This window comes from Gopherus flavomarginatus, chromosome 6 (genome assembly GCF_025201925.1).
Source record: "Gopherus flavomarginatus isolate rGopFla2 chromosome 6, rGopFla2.mat.asm, whole genome shotgun sequence".
NCBI lineage: Eukaryota > Metazoa > Chordata > Testudines > Testudinidae > Gopherus > Gopherus flavomarginatus.
This window is the reverse complement of record NC_066622.1, coordinates 137,114,337-137,133,461: the sequence shown is the minus strand read 5'-3', so window position 1 is coordinate 137,133,461 and position 19,125 is coordinate 137,114,337. Positions and strand designations below refer to the sequence as shown.

The 19,125-nt window shown below is 58.8% G+C and overlaps 1 protein-coding gene and 1 long non-coding RNA gene across 3 annotated transcripts; one reads left to right on the top strand and one right to left on the bottom strand.

The window, feature by feature from the left end:
- Positions 1-897: 897 nt before the first annotated feature.
- Positions 898-18,332, bottom strand: SFXN3 (sideroflexin 3). Of its 2 annotated transcripts, XM_050958203.1 has the most exons (12): positions 18,244-18,326; positions 14,784-14,901; positions 14,032-14,198; positions 13,070-13,240; positions 11,416-11,514; positions 10,952-11,027; positions 10,092-10,177; positions 9,351-9,478; positions 9,147-9,196; positions 8,024-8,073; positions 6,868-6,915; positions 898-5,357 (listed from the first exon to the last, which is right to left on the bottom strand). In XM_050958203.1, exons 3-12 carry the CDS (start codon positions 14,193-14,195, stop codon positions 5,261-5,263), a joined length of 969 nt encoding a protein of 322 aa, XP_050814160.1. In that variant the 5' UTR covers positions 14,196-14,198; positions 14,784-14,901; positions 18,244-18,326; the 3' UTR covers positions 898-5,260. The 2 variants fall into 2 exon arrangements, with proteins under 2 accessions (XP_050814160.1, XP_050814161.1); XM_050958204.1 differs by lacking the exon at positions 14,784-14,901 and having other exon boundaries at positions 18,244-18,332.
- Positions 11,528-13,062, top strand: LOC127053478 (uncharacterized). The gene is made up of 5 exons (XR_007775046.1): positions 11,528-12,005; positions 12,056-12,185; positions 12,278-12,351; positions 12,560-12,676; positions 12,904-13,062. It is a non-coding gene; the product is annotated as an uncharacterized LOC127053478 (long non-coding RNA).
- Positions 18,333-19,125: the final 793 nt, after the last annotated feature.

Below are 19,125 nucleotides of genomic sequence, written 5' to 3'. Positions count from 1 at the left end.
GAGGGGAGCTCGGGGTTGGGCTGACTTCTTGGTTTGGATTTGATGTAAACGCTTCCTTCCAGTGTTACCCTGAAGGGTAAGTCCTCTCAGTGATTAACCATTCTGGGAGCCAGAGACCCACTGGAAGGGAAACTGAGGCAGCAGATAGGCCTGAAGCCAGGCTAGATCTGTCCCTGCTTCTGTGAAAGCAGGAGCCAAGACTCCAGAATCATGGCCTGGAGGATGCAGAGACAAGAGCTGGAGCAGGGCTAATCCCCGGATCCAACACCCCAGGGGAGCAGCTGCAGCACGCTGGCATGACTGAAGGTCACCATTCCTATGTGGCGAGATGGGCTCTGAGGCATCTTAGCTGCGTGAAAAGGGATTAACCTCTGAAGAACACAGGTGCGCTGGGATTGGAGCTAGCCCCACAGTCGGGAACGAAAGAAACAGCAGCAGCTAGTGTTTCTATGCTGCTTTCCGGCCCAAGGCACGTCACAGCCTGTGTCACTCTGCAGCCACTTCTGGGGTTGAACATGGCCACTGTTGGACCACGTCCTGGATCCAAGAATCTGTGATCATTGGGATGTAGATCTGTATCCAAGTTCCACAGCTCAGTCCCACTGTGACAAATCCCTGTGAAACGGAGACGCTAGCTCACTAACCTGCATGCATAAAGGGGCCTGGGACGGCAACCCTCCAGAAGCTCAGCACTCCCATACTTGAGCTAAAGGAGCACTCCCTTTGCTGGCAGCTATAGTAGGTCTCTTAGCCTCTGTTTTAGCCAGCCACTAGAGGGAGACGTCACACCGTTACTTGTACTGGAAAGACACTGGAGAAGAATGCCAGATGGAGCCAGAACATACCCATCTCATTTGGGACTGGACAAGGACACCAACAAAGCAGCAAAGCCACATGCAAGAGACACAAAATATCACCTTTATTTTGGAACAATTGCCCTGTTTAAAGCGACAATGGAGGTCAGCCATGGGCTCAGTGTCCCGCCGAGAGAGGTCTAAGTTCAGGGTACAGACACCAACTGAGTGAGCAGCACGCGCAGTGCCAGGCCTTCCACCAAGGGACATGCGGCAGGAAGGGATCGGATGTAGACCTGTGCTGCGACTCGCCCCCTGCCCCTGGGGAAGGAGTGACGCTAACAGACACTGAGTGCCCAGGCCGTATTGCACAAGGATTGTTAAAGCTTTCTGCTCTCAAGCAGGTGTGTTTGATCGGCAAGAGGCCAGGCCCCCACGGGAGAGCACCAGAACATCCTGGAGTTGGGGCAAACCCACCATCCTGCAGCATCCCCCTGCCCCCAAATCTTTCCCCAAAGGCAAGAGTCAAAGCTCTTTGTGTAACACTCCCCCAGTTCCCCCTGCTCATGGGGCTCTCCAAGACCCAACGCGCCACACGCTGCACCAAGATCGTTACAAAAGCAACAGCGTTCGTTTCAGCGACGCCACCCGTCAAAGCCGGCGTCTCCTTAGCTAAGCCCCCTCCTCAGAGACGTGCCCGCGCCCTTTCTGAACAGACCTGGGTTACGGGACAAAGACTCAGGCAAGGGAGGTTACAAACAGCACGTAACTGGAGGGATTTTGCCAAACTCATTCCCATTGGAAGTCCATCCATCCTGTACCACCTATTCCCACATGCTGCCAGCACAGGGCCCCTTTGCATCACCAGAAAGCAACACACTTTTTGTAGGACCTACATATAAACGCTGCATTGCGTAACACCCCTGCTGGGAGCGGCCAGGGTGCCTTTTGGTTTTTTTTCGATTGTTTGATTTTAAATGTCCTGCCCATCCAAAGATCTGATTTCTGTGCAGGACCCTGCTGGAAATGAATTCAAAGCAGAGGAGAAATGACACCAGCTACTTTTACAGACAAGAGTACTGGGATTTGCCTTGTTTCCTTGTCCCTGTCAAAACTTGCAGTTTCTCATATTTTCTTTTGTTTACACCCAGTTTCCATTGTTGTCCCTCTAGTGCTCAAGCCGAGTGACTCTTAGGGCTGGTCTACACCGGGGTGGGGGTGGGGGTCTCGATCTAAGATACGCAGCTTCAGCTACGCTATTCGCCTCACAGCGGCAAGTCAACTGCCGTGGCTTCCCTGCCGACTCCGCCAAGGTGGAGTATGGGCGTCCATTCGGGGATTGATTTATCGCATCCAGATGCCCCCATTCCCCTCACCCGGGAAAACCGAGGTGTGGCCGGGTGAAATGGCTTTCCCACAGGCACACAGCAAATCGATGGCCAAACCAAGATGGAGACCCAGGAGTCCTGACTCCCAGAGCCCTGCTCAAACCACTTGGACCAAGCTGCCTCCAGCCTCCCTCAAAACCAACACTTGAGGGCTTTCAAAACCATTGGAAAGGATTGTCCCCCCAGTGGACTTGACGATTAAAGTCAGCCTGTCCCTATCTAAGTCCTCTGGAATCCGATGTCTCACGTAGCCCCGTGCAATGCCCACTGCTGTACCAAACACTTCAGAGGGAAGTGTGAAACACCCACAGTGCACTGTTATGTGAGTCAGGGTGGGGGGGGGATTTCTGCCTGACCCCAACTGCTGATCACTCTGTGCCCTGAAGCATGAGGATTGATGGTCCTTATCATTGCCCTCCCAGCCAGTGCAATCTGGGCAAATTACAGACAAGCGCTGAGCCTGATTCTGTCAAGGCTATTCTAGGGGACGACTTGATCAGCTAGCAAGTGCAAACGGGCCAAATGCCCACTTTTGTCAAAAAAATGAGGTGCAGAGGAACATGCGATTGGGGGGGGGGGCTGCAATGCCAGCCCTGTGCAGGGGGCAGGCAGGGCTCAGGCAAGCAGCAACCCCAGCCCGTGCAGAGGGCAGGCAGGGATCAGGCAAGCAACTCGGGCCATCCCCGCTCAGGGAGGAGGGCTCGGGCCAGCCCTGTGGGGGGGGTTGGGGGGGGCCTCAGACCAGCCCTGCGCAGTGTCCCGTTTTCCCTTTGGGAACTAGAGTCACCCCAGGCATCTGGGAGGAGCAACAAGCCATCTTCTGCAGCAGATCTGAACACAGCAGATCTGATCTCTCTCTGTGTCTTTTGTAGGATGGGGCTGATTCTCCCTCCAGGATATAATCAAAGACCGCTCTTACTGTGACACCACCTCCAACTAGTTCTACTTTTAAATATCCAATTCCCTTTCTGCCCCAGAGCTGGGTTGTGTGCTCTGTGCCCCTCACTCAGCTGGGCCAGGCAAACCAGGGGGGTCAGTTTCACCTCGAGTCTACTCAGTTTCCTGTCTCCTTTCTGGCAGGAGCAGAGGGCCAGTCCCCAGCACAACAGGGGAAGATTTATATCCAGGCCAGGACTAAACACATTTTCATTAAATGTCACAGAAACATTTCTGTCTGGTTTCGATGTTGTAAAACATCCAATTTCTATCTGTATGTAGCTACACACCCACCCATGCCACAAAGCACAGTGACCTTAAAGCAGTGTGACAAGATCCCTTTAAATGTCACATGTTCGAAGGGAGGCTGATCTAGCAAACAACAGGGTGATCTTACAGCAAGGAGACAGGAGCCCTGTGGAAGTAAACATGTTCAAAGGGCGTCGAGCAGCCCCAGGATGCGACTTGAGCCTGGAACAAAGGCGACATTAAATAACAACACCCCTCCGGGCTGTTTTTTGGAGATTAGAATGTGTAATTTGCTCTGGAGATGAAAGCAGCGGAAAACCGGATTAAATTGCTGACCGGGAGTAGCCTTGGGCCCCTTGTGCTTAGCTGTGACATTCCCCAGCTTTTTCCATGAGCGGACAGGCAGGTCAGGCATTTCTGAGCCATCCGTTCTACATTAGGTGCCTTGATTATGCTAGTTTTAAAAAGATGCATTCAGACCCCTGCTCCTGCACCCACTGAAGCCAACGGTGCAGCTCCTGCAGATTTCAAGGGGGCAGGATCAGCCCTGTACAAGGACGATTTTAAGCTCGATGGTGCAGGCTGTGACAGAGCTGTGATTACTGGAAGAGTCTCCCTACCCCTGTAGCGTCTGTTCCTTCCGATAAGAGAAGAGGGGCAGGTTTCCTCCTCTTCTTGTGCTTTATTGATCAGTGATCTCTTGCGCCTGGGTTTGTCTTTCGCATCCTAAAACAATTGTGATGCATTTTCCCCTGCACCCTACGTGTATTGAGTCAATAGTCACAATAAAACGGGGGGGGGGGGGGGCAGACTTTCCCTCACACCTAGGGTGACCAGATGTCCTGATTTTATAGAGACAGTCCCAATTTTTGGGTCTTTTTCTTACATAGGCTCCTATTACTCCTCACTCCCTTCCTGATTTTTCACACTTGCTGTCTGGTAGCCCTACTCACGCCTCCCAGAGTGTGTTTAAAAGGGGCAATGCAAAGGGCAGCGGGTTAGATCTGTGCAGACAGGCAGGGGAATTTCCTCACAGACAGTTTAACTCTCCCCCATGGAAATTCCATTATTCGGGCATGAGCAAGGTTTCAGAACTGGTCCCTGCAGAGTGCAGGTCCAGGAAGTTCAGACATGCACAGGCACTGAGTGTGCAAAAACACATACACATGAGTGAAAGCTGGTTCCAAACACCAGGTTCCAACAGCAGCAATCAGCCCAAGTGCAAAGCTGAGTTACAGATCTGGGTCCGGGCTTTCCCCACATTCAGGCACTGCAGCTAATTCTCCTCTGGTAGGCAGAGAAACCCCAGATCAGGATACCCCAAAACTCTCTGGGATCCATCTCTGCACCAAGATCCCTTGTATAGTAGTTTCTTTCCCCCCTCGATCTTTTTCTGAGTGACTCTGCTGTATAAGTACGTAGCTTTCCCCAGCAGTCAGTCCACCTCATCGCAATCAAGTGTCTATAAAGACGGCAGCCGCATCCCATGGAAGCATCTCAAGAGCATTACTCTCCAGAGCAGTAAAGATGGACATGTGAGCCACTCTGGGACCACGCACAGCAGGAGGGTGGAGTGGAGGGAGGGTTACTTAGGGGCCCTGGCCGCTCTCGACCTGCCACCAGAGAGGATCAGCTCTGCCTGTTTCTGTTTTGTTCAGGAAAGACAATCTATACCACAGCAGCATATAACACTACCTATTGCGATGGGTCATCTGAGTGCAAGGAACCTACATCGTACACACAGCACCTACTGACACACGACAGCCAGAAATAAAGCAGCAGCTCAAAGGCATTATTCTAGTACTACATTTAACATTCTCCCCGGACGCCTGGGTTCCGATCCGTTCCCTGATCTCTTCTCCTGGCAGCTGGGGGAGTGGAGCAGAGCCTGGCTTAAAGCCCTTTGTTGAAGTAGACAATCTCAATGTGAGGGTTCTTCTCCCGGACCAGAGCTTGGACTTCAGGCTCCAGGCGACTCACTCGCATCGAGCTGCGGAAGGGAGACAAACCCATTCAGAGAGGAGGCAGGGAGGGCAAGGAACTTGGGGCTACCAGTTGGAGAGTTGTCTAAGGATGTCTCCCCTTCCCTACGGGTGGGAGAATGCTCCACAGTCAATCCATCCTCATCCAGCAACTTTAGATTCAGATTTGAATGGATCTCTCGGTTACGCAGAAGCTACCAGTAAATGTACTATTACACAGCAAGTCTCAGCCTACAGGCTGGCTCGCAAGCTAGTTGCAGCCCGCGAGTGGCCGCCTCCGGCACGTGGGAGCATTTCTGCTCTCCGAGGGGCCAACTGAGCCGTTTATCAAGAAGAGGAGGCAGCAGCAGAGCAAAGAGAATCCAAGACGGAGGCACAAACGTTTCCTGTGCCAGCCGTTGCTAACGGCCCTGCAGAGACCAGCTGCCCAGAATGCCCTTCTGCCTCTCTTAGCAAGAACCGGGTCAAGCACAGGATGGGGCCCTGCATCCAGAATCACAAGGACCTTGAGAGGTCGTCAAGCCCAGCCCTGTGCGCTGAGGCAGGACCAAGTAAACCTAGACCGGCCCTGACAGGGGTTTGTCCAACCTGGTCTTAAAAACCTCCATAGAATCATAGAAGATCAGGGTTGGAAGGGAGCTCAGGAGGTATCTAGTCCTACCCCTGCTCAAAGCAGGACCAACCCCAACTAAATCATCCAGTGACAACCCACAACCCGCCTTGGAAGCCTGTCCCACAGCTCCTAGGGTTAGAGAGATGTTCCCAAAATCCAACCTAAATCTCCTTCGCTGCAGAGTAAGTCCGTTCCTTCTTGTCCTACCTTCAGTGAACATGAAGAATAATTGATCACAGCTTCCCGCTTCTCTGACTGGTGCAAAAGTGTCTCCAGGGCTTGAGGGAGCAAAGATGTCTTAAGCCAGTGGTTCTCAACCGGGGTATGCCTGGGACGATTTAGTTGGGGATTGGTCTTGCTTTGAGGAGGGAGTCCCTTCCAATCCTGATTTTCTATGATTCTGTGAGTACCCTGGGGGTACACAGAGGTCCTCCAGGGGGTACGTCAATTTGCCTGGTTTCACAACAGGCTACAGAAAAGGCACCAGCAAAGTCAGTACAAACTAAAATTTCATCCAATGACTTGTTTCTCCTGCTCTATATACTATACACTGAAATGTAAGTACAATATTTACATTCCAATCAATTTATCTGATAATTATACGGTAAACAGGAGAAAGTCAGCCATGTGTCAGTAATCATGTGCGGGGCCACTTTGTGTTTTTAGGTCTGATTTTGGAAGCAAGTCATTTTTAAATGAGGGGAAACTTGGGGTACGCAAGACAAATGAGACCCCGAAAGGGGGACAGTTGTCTGGAAAGGTTGAGAGACACTGTCTTAAACCGCCTTGGTGCATCCATACACACACACAAACACCCCCCCCCCCAACTCCTAAGCCGTGCGGGACATCGCACACAGCTAGGCCCAGGCAAACAGAGGGCCCAGCGAAGACCGGCCAACCCCTACCTTTTCTGTGGGAAGAGTGCGCAGCACAGCGGGGTCGCGAACACCAAGCTGCAAAAGGAGAGACACCGAGAGCAGAGCTGATTTCTAACGCCTCAACCCAGGAATTGCTGCAAAGGCTGAGAACGGCGGGAACAAAGCAGCAGTCCATGGAACAAGAGGCTGGGACTGGGGAAGCACTGTCATGAGGGCCAGGAAGCCCCCCCTAACCAAACAGGCCCACTGCAGGGAGGCAGGACGGACCAGTGGTCAGGGCTCCAGGCTGGGACTCAGAATCCATCTGTAAGGCGGGGCTGTTACACCTCCTGCCTGGGGTGTCTCGAGGATAAACACCCCAACAAAAGCGAGGTGCCAACGGACCCCCGGTAATTAGGGCTGGATGAGACAGAGAGAGACACTGCCCTAAAGGAAATTCCATTCACCCTCCTCTGCCTTCCCCAGATGAACCTCCCAGCCAGCTTCCCTTCCTCTCCCCAAATTACTCTAACAGGGCAGTTGGCTGCTTATCTGAACTATCCAGATCCCTTGTCTCTGCTCCGCTGAGCTGGAAACCTCACCAGACACACACACTCCTGTGAGTTTTATCCCTTCCTGCTGCCAGGAGGGTTAGAAATATAATCAGGGTCTCTTGGCACTCCTGCTTCTGGCCTGACCTAGGAAGCCTCATGCCTGACAACATCCTGCTGCAGGGAGTTCCGCAGGGTGTGTGCACACCAGGCAACGCAGCCAAGGCCACCCAGCATATTCAGGGGGCCTGGGGCAAAGCAATTTCGAGGGCCACTTCCATTAAAAAAGTTGCAATACTATAGAATTCTATATTCCTGTGGGGCCCGGGGCAAATTGCCCCCCTTTGCCCCCACTCACCCCCCGGGTGGCCCTGAAAGCAGCAGTCTGACCACTGACTTCGTCTGAATTTCCTGGCCATGAATTTAACTGCAAAGTGAACGATGACGGGGAGTGGGTGTGGAAGGAGCCTCTGAAGGGGCTGGCTTCACTTCGAAGGCTCATGGTGGTTCCAGTTTGATCCCACCCGGTTTGAAGCAAATGATGCTTCCAGTGCCGAGACCAGGCTAGCGAACCCTGGAGAAAGTCGCCCCTGAGTGGCTTCTTCCCTTCAGCTGGGCTAGGCGAGTTTCCCTGATTTCCAGCCATCACTTACCAGAATCCCACCAGCCCGACCTGCAAGGGAGCATTCAGCCAGGGGTATCGCTACACGGAAAGACAAAGGGGCTTTGGGTTAGCAAGAGGGTTATATTGATGGGGGGTCCCTTATACATCAAGGCCAAGGAGACAGTTCAGAGAGGTTGGCACTATACACTGTGTCAGGCCCGTGGGGCACTAGCGGGTGATCCACACAGAGCTGCCTGCTCCGTTCCCGGTTCCCAGCTAGCTTGGAAAGGCGCTAAAGGTCCTTTCTAGGGTTACCTCTCCCCAGCGGCACTGGCAGGAATTGCCTGAGGGTTGGTGCCCCACCATGAACGGGGCGGGGGGCCCAGGAGACGATCACTGTCGGAACCCAGTCCAGACCGTGACAATCCCCGGATCTCTGTGCGCACACGGGGCTCGGCCCTGCACACAGCTGTCAGGTAGGACCGGGGTCTGCCACGTCTCCCCAGAGCCACGGTCCTTCTAGCCCCATCTCCTGTCTCTGCTCAATCTCGCACTTAAGGATCTGTCTACACAGAGTCCTGACTCTGACTCAGGTTTGAGTCCTTTCCGTCCACGCGCAAATCAGCCTGATTCGGGTCAGTGAGCGCTCAGGGCGCGGGTCCTAGAGCCCCGCTGGGGGTGTGGGTAAAAGCCACTCAGGTCCAAGCCCTGTCAGTTTGCAGTGTGGACGCAGCTCAAGCCACATCTCTGTGGATGCAGTAGCATGGCTGGGAGAGCCAGGCCCAGCAATTGTAAGCCCAGGGTCACAATGCAATGTGAATCCTTAAGCCCGGCTCTGAAAATACCAAGTGGACAAGCCAGGTCCCCCAGCCCTGGGTTTACAATGCAGTGTAGCCATATCCTCAGATGAGCTTTATACCGTCCCCATCAGCCGGACTAACATTAACCCTTCTGCCCCATTGCACTGGCAGGGGCGGGCTGGAATCCTGATCCTCCCAGGGAGGTGGGCAGATCTCGGGGTGCTCCCATGAACCCCAGGGGACATGTAGAAATGATGCCCTGAGTGGACACAGGCGCCAGCTGTAATGAGAGGGGATCCCCCAAGCCACGTAGACGGGGTGCCATCCAGCCCCTGGAGGGACTGCTGGGGTGTGGCTGGGCAGGGGACTTACCTTCAGGAAGGCTCTCTTCTCCAGGGCGTTCATGATCACAGGAGGGATGGCTAGGAGGGGCGAAGGAGAAGGAAATTAACAGGTGCCGCTAACTGCAACGGGTGTCGCTGGCAGGAAGCGAGGCAGGAGTTTGTGGCGCCCGAGCACAGGGGGGCCCTGGATCCGGCCCAAGCGCAGTGCAAATCTGCCAGGGAAGTGACTCACCCATGGCGGGGGCGGCCATGCCGATCCGGGACACCACCACCTGAGCGATGGCTTGCTGGGCCGCTGCCCTCGACTCCCCCAGCCGGTTCCCATCCTCATCTGTGACGGGGATCCCAAACTTCAGCTCCCTGAGAAAGAGACAGAGCAGAGTCCCTTACCACTACCTGCGTGCCAGGACACAGATGGACTACAGTTAGGGAGCCTGGCTGGGGCAGAGGGATGGGTAACGGGGCACAGAGCCATTGCCCTCCACGGGCTTGGTCTGCAAACTGTGTGAATGAGTGAGGGGTTCTCAGCCCAGCTCCTAGGGGTCAGCTCACTCGTTAGCGGTCTCAGCAGAGAGTCCAAGGACTGAATTCCACCATGGCAGACGTGAGCTTCAAACTGGCGTGAGGCTCACCATGACACCACCTGTGCCACACTGGGTCTGTGGTTGGCGAGAGGCTTTCATACCATGGCTAATCTCTGGGAAAGGACCATTACTGCAGTTCTATAAACTAAAATGACCCTCATGCTTCAGGGCAAGTGCTGACCAGCTGCGAGGATCAGGAAGGAATTCCACCTGTCACAGCACTGCACTGCTGACCAAGTGCAGTATGAGGAGGGTCTAGCCCCCCCCACAGCATCAGATTGTGGTTACTGCCCAAAGCAAGGTACCCGGCTAGACAGATCCATGTCCTTCAACAGCATCGATTTCCCCCGTTTGCACAGAGCTGCTCTGTTAGGGTGAAGGCCCCTTACCTCTGCCGCATTAAAGGAATGTTGATGCAGTTAGCAGCTGCCACGGCAGCAAAAGGCACGTAGCGGCCAATAATCGATGGCAAATGCTGCAGAGGGAGAAAAGAGAGAATCACGTGCCAGGGAATGAGACTACAGCTGGGTAGAAGGAAGAACAGTCTAGTGGTTAGAGCACAAGGCTCAGTTCATTCCTGGCTCTGCCTGGGCCAGTCATTTCATCTCTCTAGGTGTCATCTCCCCATCTGCAAAGCAGGAATAACGACTTGCCCTATGTCTGTCTTGTGTGATTAAGACTCCCAGCGTGTCAGGGCAGGGATGATCTGTCACTGTGTGTCGATCAGTGCAGCACCTGGTGCCCTGATCTTGGCTGGGGCCCTGAGCGGAGCTGGAAGCGGCTGCTCCATTCTCCGGTGGATTCCAGTTGGATCCCGGGGCTTGTCTTAGAGCCGTCGGCCCTGCTCTCCCTAACCCCGCGGGGCACCACTCTGGGGAGACCCGGGGACTTACACTCCAGCAGGAGATCAGAATCGGGTCTGTTATTGTCTGCCTGCATCACTGGGTCAGCTAGGGCAGACACACGACATGGGGCATTAAACACCCGACACGGGGCAAAGGGTGGGAGCAACATGCTCGGGCCTTCCCCGAGCAAGACCCCATCCTCCACCTCCAGGGCTCCTCCCAGGGCTAGGAGAGCCTCTGGGTCGCTCCTGGGGGGCCAGACATGGATGCAGAGCGGCCGGGACCCATTGTCTGTCCCTGCTGCTTGCCAGAGTATGAGTCCTGCAGCGTACAGCCCGGGCAGCCCCACTCCCTGGACCCCGTGCCAGGCGTGCTCCGACCCGAAGCGGGGCTGGGCCCCCTACCTTGGTGAGAGATTTGAGTCCCAGCGCCGTCACAACTGCCCCGGTGGTGGCGCTGATGTAGGCCGTCCCCAGCTGGCTGCAAAGAAAGCAGGCAAGTCCAGTGAGGCCGGAAACCCGCTGGGCAGCGCAGCAACAGGGCAACAGGACGGGGCCTCGTCCTGCCAGGCTGCCTGCCCCCCCAATGAGCCTTTCCCTCCAGGCATGGAGGGTGCCCCCCGGTGGCCTGCCCCGGTTCTGTGCGAGAATAGCCAGGGACCATCACCCCAGCAGGGAGCCCGCAGCGCTGCCTTCCAGCCCGACCGCCCCAAGCAGGCAGCCAGGGTGAAGGCAGCTCAAGCCACCACGTTGCAAGCGACAGGCCGAGGCTGTTCTTAAAGCAGGCACCTTTGCGCAGCACACGGCAGTGCCATGGGGAAGGCACCAGCGCCCCGTACTGTGCAGCTCCAGCTCTGCAGCTCCCTTACCCGACCGTGATGGGGGCGTCTCCGCTTCGGTTAGTGTAGTTCACAATCGCGTTGAACGACTGGTTCACCCACTGCCAGAATAACACCGCGGGGGTCGTCCTGCGGGGAGGTGGGGAAGAGCACGTCGGAGGAGGGAGAGACGAGGTCCCAGCAGCTCTGCCCAAGCAGACAGGAAACAGGACGCAAAGGGGCCAAGTGCCCACCAGGACGTGGCTGGCGGAGTTAGTGCGGCTCGGCCCTCCCCTCCCACACCATGGACCCATCTGCCTGGGATTCTCCCCCGCCTGACCCCCTGCTCGTCGCTCACGCCTCAGACCCCTACCCTAAGGCTTGTGCCTAGCAGAGTCCCCTGCCCTTCGCTGCAGCACTGTGCCCCAGGGAACCTACCGGGAATGTTAACTTGGTGGCACCTTACCAAGGGACACTGCCCATCCTCTGCCAGGGCTTGTGTGGGCCAAAGTGCAAGAGGCGTGGAGATGCGCTGCCACTGATCAGGCTGCGCTACTGCCACAGGCTTAAGGCCGGCAGGGGGTGCTGGAGGGCATGGGGAAGGGCTCTCCACCCCAGGGCCAGCAGGAAGCACTAGAGAAGTCGTGGGGGGGGGGTCCCTGCTCCAAGACCAGCAGGAGGCACTAGAGAGATTGGGGTCCCCACCCCAGGGCCAGCAGGGGGTGCTAGAGAAGTCAGGGGAGGTCCCTGCCCCAAGGCCAGCAGGGGACGCTGAACAGGTTGGTGTCCCCACCCTGGGCCAGCAAGGGGGTTCTGGAGAGGTCAGGAAAGGTCACGGCCCCAGGCCAGCAGCGGGGTTCTGGAGAGGTCAGGAAAGGTCCCCGCCCCAGGCCAGCAGGGGGGTTCTGGAGAGGTCAGGAAGGTCCCTGCCCCGGGACAGCAGGCGGTGGTGGAGAGGTCAGGAAGGTCCCTGCCCCGGGCCAGCAGGTGGGTCCCTGCCCCGGGCCAGCAGGTGGTGGTGGAGAGGTCAGGAAGCTCCCCATCCCAGGCCAGCAAGGGGTGCTGAAGGGCACAGGGTGGGGGTCCCTGCCCCGGTCCAGCGGGGGGTGCTGAAGGGCACGGGGTGGGGGTCCCTGCCCCGGGACAGCAGGTGGGTTCTGGAGAGGTCAGGAAGGTCCCCATCTCGGGCCAGCAGGGGGTGGTGGAGAGGTCAGGAAGGTCCCCACTCCAGGCCAGCAGGGGGTGCTGAAGGGCACGGGGTTGGGGTCCCTGCCCTGGGCCAGCAGCGGGTGCTGAAGGGCACGGGGTGGTGGTCCCTGCTCCGGGCCAGCAGGGGGTGCTGAAGGGCATGGGTGGGGGTCCCTGCTCCGGGCCAGCAGGGGGTGCTGAAGGGCATGGGTGGGGGTCCCTGCCCCGGGCCAGCAGGGGGTGCTGAAGGGCATGGGTGGGGGTCCCCGCCCAGGGACAGCAGGTGGGTTCTGGATCGGTCAAGAAGTTCCCCGCTCCAGGCCAGCAGGGGGTGGTGGAGAGGTCAGGAAGGTCCCCGCCCCAGGCCAGCAGGGGGTGCTGAAGGGCATGGGGTTGGGGTCCCTGCCCTGGGCCAGCAGGGGGTGCTGAAGGGCACAGGGTGGGGGTCCCTGCCCCGGGCCAGCGGGGGGTGCTGAAGGGCATGGGTGGGGGTCCCTGCCCTGCAGGGCTAACGTGCCTGTAGAAGGTGAGCATGCAGCCGGTGATGGTCATGTTCATGGGCACCTGGGCCGACATGCGCCCGATCAGGATCATCTTCTCCCCGGTGTCGGGGTGGAAGGCTGAGTCGTAGATGTATTTTGCCCGCCAGAGTTGGTCCTCTGTCAGGTCCGGTGATACCGTCCCCGACCTGCGGGTGGTGCCAGGCAGAGGGAGCTGTGACTACCCTTGTTCGCATCAGGGGACCCCCCACATCCAGGCCTGGGTGCCGCCTGCCCTCACTTCCAGGGCAGATCACCCCCAACCCGCTGCTCCTGTGTGCTCCTTACTGGGAGCCTCAGCAGCCGGGAAAGAGCTGGCAGCTTCAGCCAGCACCCCTGGCCGAGCCGCACGTCTCCATGGAGCGAAAGCCCTACCATGGTCTCCTTGGTGGGTGTCTCCGCTCTGGATGCCCGGCTCCCCCTGCCACCACAGGTTACTTCTTCCCTTGGAGAGAGGGCTGGTGCCACCTGGCGTCCTCCTGCATCTCCCCTCCCCACGGTGCCAGCTCCACAGGCTACTGCTGGGATTCCCTCCCACCCTCGGCTGTGCCTAGCCTCCCTCTGTCCTTAAACCCCCGAAGCCACCTGTGCCCCTTCACGCCACTGCCCTCTGGCTCCTGCCTGTGGCTCCAAGCACTGCCCGCATACAGGGTCCAGGCAGCAGAAAATCCCCCTCCTCTCCTGCCAGCTACTGCCCAGCCCTGCAGAGGGGACACCCGCCTCGTCGCCCCCTTCCCGGGAGGGAGCCAGGACAGCTGGCTTGAGCCAATGGCACAGACCAGCTCCTGGCCCTCCGGCATTCAGGGCATCGCCCCCAACCCCACCACTAGGGCTCACTCTGGCATAGCAGCCGGATTGCAGAGCCCCTCTCAGATAATGTGTCCTCCCCCCACCGCTCCCCAGCCACTAGGGGGGAAACAGTCCAGACTTCACAGAGAACCTGTAATTCTCAACCACCCTCCGGGCGTCTTCCAGCGTCGCCGCGGACAGCAGGAGGTTGCGGGGGTCAGTCACCATGAAGAAGTGCTTGGCTCGCCCCTGGAAAGTGCCCTGGTCCCATCGCGGCTCCCGGATGTTGATGTGCAAGGGCAGCTCCTCCGACATCCTCTGGGGAGAGATGGCGAGCGGGGAGGTTATGAGCAAGGATCCACGCACCCAGCCCAGGAGCGGCCCTCCCTCCATCAGAGACCCCCAGACACACACGTGGCTGGAGGGTCGGTGGGTTCCCAGCTCTACTGGGGTGGGGTCCTTCCTCCACTCTGGAGGCAATTCGTTCCCATGTGTCCTGAGCCTGGGGGGCCCAGAGGAGGCTGTTCCATCGCTCTGCTGCATTGTCCCAGCACAGGGCACTGTCTCCTTCCTGCCGGGGATGTCATGGGATCCCTCGCTCACCCGGAGAGGCCCTGGGCTCTGCCTCCACCACCCTCTGCTCAGCATGCACCCCAGTGAAAACCTCCAGCAGCCAGCTAGGGCCAGCCTGGATCCACCCAGCAAACAGGAAATCTCAAAGCATGTGCACACGGACCGTCCCCTTACCCTGCCCTTGGCGCTGATGCCCAGAGCTGGGGACGCAGGACTCCTGGGTTCTATCCCCAGCACCGTCCCAGAATTGTCATGTGCCCATGGGCAAGTCCCTTCACCTCCCCGGGCCTTGGTTCCTCCCCCTGGGAAACGGGGCTAACGCTCCTCTACCTCAGAAGGATGAAACTCAACGCTGTGTGAAAAGCGCCTTGAGGTGCCAGGGCCGAAGGTGCAGCAGACAAGCAAAGGGTTAATACGGGGAGCAGATTCTTCAGCCAGGGTCCGGAGCCTGGGGGGGGAGGGAAAGCAGGATGCTTGATTCCCCCCAGCCTCCTTCAGAAGGGAGCAGCCAGCAGGACCCACACCCACTCCGGGCAGCACTCGGTCCCCCTCTAGTGGGGGCTGGGCTCCTGCAAGAGGGAGTCTGAACCCCACACTTGCAGCAACAGGGTTATGGGGAGCAGACAAGCCCAGTTCACTGGTTCTGTGGCACCTGGGGAGGATGTGGGCAGTTGTGGATTAGACCCGCTGGAGAGAAACGGGCTGGGTGGGTCCTATGCAGGAAGCACGGCGGGGTCGCTGGGGGTGAGTCAGAGAGGAGAGCTGCCGTAAGGAGCTTAGCCCTGGGGACTGGGCCCACGGGAGAAAAGCAGCTGGCGTGATGGGGTGCCAGGCAGCCGACAGAGACACTAAGGAACCACCGAGAGCAGGAGCCTTCAGCTACCAGCTCGTGAGAAGCTTCCCAGGAAGCCAGGACTACAGAGTGAGCCTCCCCCGTGAGTGGGCCACGCAAGGAGGGAAACTGAGGCTGTCACCCAATTGCAAGGGGGCACATAGAGGTTGCTACAGCCTTGGATACCATAGCGCGCTTGGCCTTAAGAGCCAGAGGGCTCCGGTTCAACCCTGGCGGCTGCTGACGCACCCAGGGGTGCAGGGTGACACCAGGATGTGCTGGCAAGGAGGGCTGAGCGGAGGGCCCCTGGTGCACTGAGAGACCCTCAAAGGTTCAGATTGGTTCCATAAGCATGTCCAATCTGGAGGGGGGAAGAGGGGTCTTCTCCCAGCCAAGCCCTGAGTTGGGGTGACTGACATAAGCAGGGGAGCGCCAGCTCAGGGCGTGGAACAGCCCTGTGGCTGGAGCAAAGGAACAGGAATCCTGCCCCCTACTGGTGAGTGCTGACACCCCCCCAGCTGCCACGTTCCACCCCCAACTTCCTCCAAAGTTACTTGCAGGCGCTGGCTGAGGCCCCATCTCACCAAGCAATAAAGGGCAGAACCCAGCAAAGTCGCGTCTCCCGAGAACTGGGCCCAACTCTGCCCTCACACACCCTGGTGTCGATCCAGAGTGACTCCTCTGCAGTCAGCCGTGTGCCAAGGGCGTATCCCTGGGGTGAGCAAGTGTCAGGTCCTGGCGCCCTCCCGCTCTTTCCGTTCCTCTTTTGCCATCTGGCTCCCAGCTAAAATCTGTGCATTTCCCCCTAGCAACCAGAGAAACCACTGGCCTCCAACTCCCTGCATCTCGGAAATGTCAGCCCTCCCTGGCAGCTCGCCCCAGATTTACTTCCAATACTTCTAATGCCCTCCAGCAGGAATAATCCCCGCGCAGGAGGAGGGGACGGCCGGTTGTCATGAAACGAATTGGATGCAGGAGCCTGCCCGCGGCTGAGCTGCTAAAGCCCTTATCCCCGGGTTGTTTTGTTCTGTTGTTTTTAATTCCTGCGTTTCCCTCAAAGCAGGCGAGTGCAGTGCAGAGAAGCGACTGTTTCACCCCGAGCCGGCAGCCAGAGGGCATGAGGCTGCCCCAAATGGCAAGCGCTGGGGAGAAGGGACTGCAAAGTGTGAAATCAGGACCCACAGTCCATTTCAAGGGGTGAGCAAACCTACTAAGAGAGGTGCTGCGTTTGCTACCTCCATCCTCCCCTTCCTCCCGCCCTCCCCCATTCGCTAGGCTGCCCAGGAGCATCTGGGACTTCGGGCTGGATCCTGATCTCACTGACATCAGCGTAACCCGGAAGTCGCTCCTGCAAAGTCACTTTGCCATCTGTGTGAGCGAGGTCTGATGCTGGCCCACTGCCCCATACCTACTGTGGGTGCAGCCTGCCCCCCCTGGCAAAACCTGGCTCCCTGATAGTAGAAACAGGCCTCAGCCAGCAGCCCGATCCCCAGACAGGAGGAGGATTTGAACTCCATGACCTACTCTGCAAGTAGCCCAGATTTCTACCGCCTCGTGCCAAGCCCCCGTGCTAGCCAGTGTCTCAGCTCTTCCAAGTCAGTGGGGCTTCCCTGGGCCGTCAGGTCCCAAGTCTGTCTCTTGCTGAGACAGCAAGATGAAGAAACTAGCAACAGAAAGGAACGATTGGAGCATCCAGTCCCCCCCCCCCCCGTTGATCCCCCCCGCCCTCCAGACAGGCTTGTTCCCTACGCTACATACGCTAGGGTGCCCAGACATTTGTCCCGATATTTCGCTCCGCCGGCAGCACTGGACTTTTTTTTTTTTTTTGGCTCCACTGGCACACCCTACTCCCAATGTGTCCCAATATTTTCTTCCTCTCATCTGGTCCCCCTAACATATGCCAGAGCCTTTTCCCAGCTGAGTGTAAATGACCCAAGGGGGCTGGCTCCACCACTCCCCAGAGAAGACTATTTCCTTGGGGAACAGGGTGGAGAGACCAACAGAGGCTGCTGCAGACAGCAGAAGATGCAGAGGAGAAGGCTCCTGCGCCCGTGGCCGTGAGATTGCCAGGAAGGGAGTGGAGCAAGACAAGAACCAGAGGCAGGCCAGGGCTGAGGCTGGTCTCCCAACGTCTCCTCTCTGCCCACCCGCAGGGGACTGGCCGCTGCTCTTAGCATCATCTGCCTGAGAGCTGCAGCATGGCGAGGGAGAGGGGGAAGAGATTCGCGTGCTATGAGGCACCAAGCCCTCAGCACCCAGGACCCAGTTACTCCAAACCTAGGAGGATGTCGGGCAAGTGATTCTGGCCTAGCTCTGGTAGCAGCACTTACGCTAGTCTCTTGGCCAATGCACTAGCCACCAGCCCCACTCTGCTGCTTGCCCCTTGCCCTGAGTTGTGCCAGGCACCTGCTGTGAAATCCCGCTGGGTCACAGCTCCCTAGGGTGCTCCAGCTAACCCGGGCCGGCTGGCAGGGGCGCGAACCCCCGGCCCGTGGGGGTGCTGCGCTGAACCCACTCGTGCTCTGCGGGGTCACGGCAAAGCCCGGCAGGTTTGACGCGGGAGGGTCCCAAACCAACCCCCACTTCAGCGGCCAATGCCCCTGGGGCCCTGCCAAAGTCCTGGGGCCCAGCCCCGCACCGCCACGGGCGCAAACCCAGCCCCAGAGCCTGGAGCTGAAACTCCGGGCGGGGCACAAGCCCAGGCAGATGGAACAAGGCTGCGTTGTCCGGCTGCCGCCACCGGGGGGGAGGGGTGTGGGGGAGGGGAAGCGACCCCCCCCCTCCGCCAGCAGCGCCCGTGGGGGTGGGGCTCCGTGGACGCGTGGGAACCCCCGCGTGGGCTCCCGCTGGGCACCAGTGGATCCCGGACACCCCCGCCCGGGCGCCTCCTCCCCGCGCCCAGGCAGCCGCAAGCACCCCCGGGGTGCGGGGCTGGCTCCCGGGGCGGCTCCGACTCACCGGCTCGCTGACAGCGCCGGTCCCCGCCCGTTATCCGGCCCCCGGCCCCAGCCCAGGGCGCAGGCGGGCGCGCAGGCCGGAGGGCGGGGAGCGCAGCTGGAAGGGGCCGGGCACCGGCGGGGCGGAGCCAGGCGGCTTCCCTGCCCGAGCTGCAGGCTCCGAGCGCACGGACCGTGCCCAGCCGGGGGGGAGCCGCGCGGGCTGCCAGGCCGGGGCTGGATGCCCGGGCGAGCGGGGACGGGACCAATCCTGTTCCCATGGCCCCCGGCGAGGGCAGGACCAGGCCCGACGTGATCCGTGCCGCGGATCTCTCATGCCCCGGGCGCCCGTCCCCGCGCTGGGGCAGTTTGCCCCCAGGAGAGGGCTGGCAGGGCGGCCGCCTTCCCGAGCCCGGGGCTGCCCCAGGGGGCTGCCAGGTGCAGCTGGTGCTGCCCAGGAGCTCCACCGACAGCCTGAATGGGGGGGGGGGCAAATCTGTGCCACACTTAGGGAGACCAGACAGCAGTGTGAAAAAGCGGGATGGGGGTGGGGGGTAATAGGAGCCCATATAAGAAAAAGACCCAAGAATCGGGACTGTCCCTATAAAATCAGGACATCTGGTCACACTGGCCATCCCATGGGGGCTAGTGCCAGCCGCCTCGGGGCCCCCAGCAGCAGCAGAGGTGTTTGCAGGTGCGTAGCACCGCACCGTGGCTGGGCAGGCTGCGATTACCAAGCTCCGAGGTGGCCTGGCCCCCTACAGACCCCTCCGGGTGTCCTTCCTGTCCTGGGCACCACGGCTCTTCAGCTGCTACCAGGAGAAAAGCCATGAGCACAGAGAAGACCCAGAGACAAGTCTCCGGAGAGAGAGTGCAGCGTGTGCCACTCCTCTGCGGCTGCTGC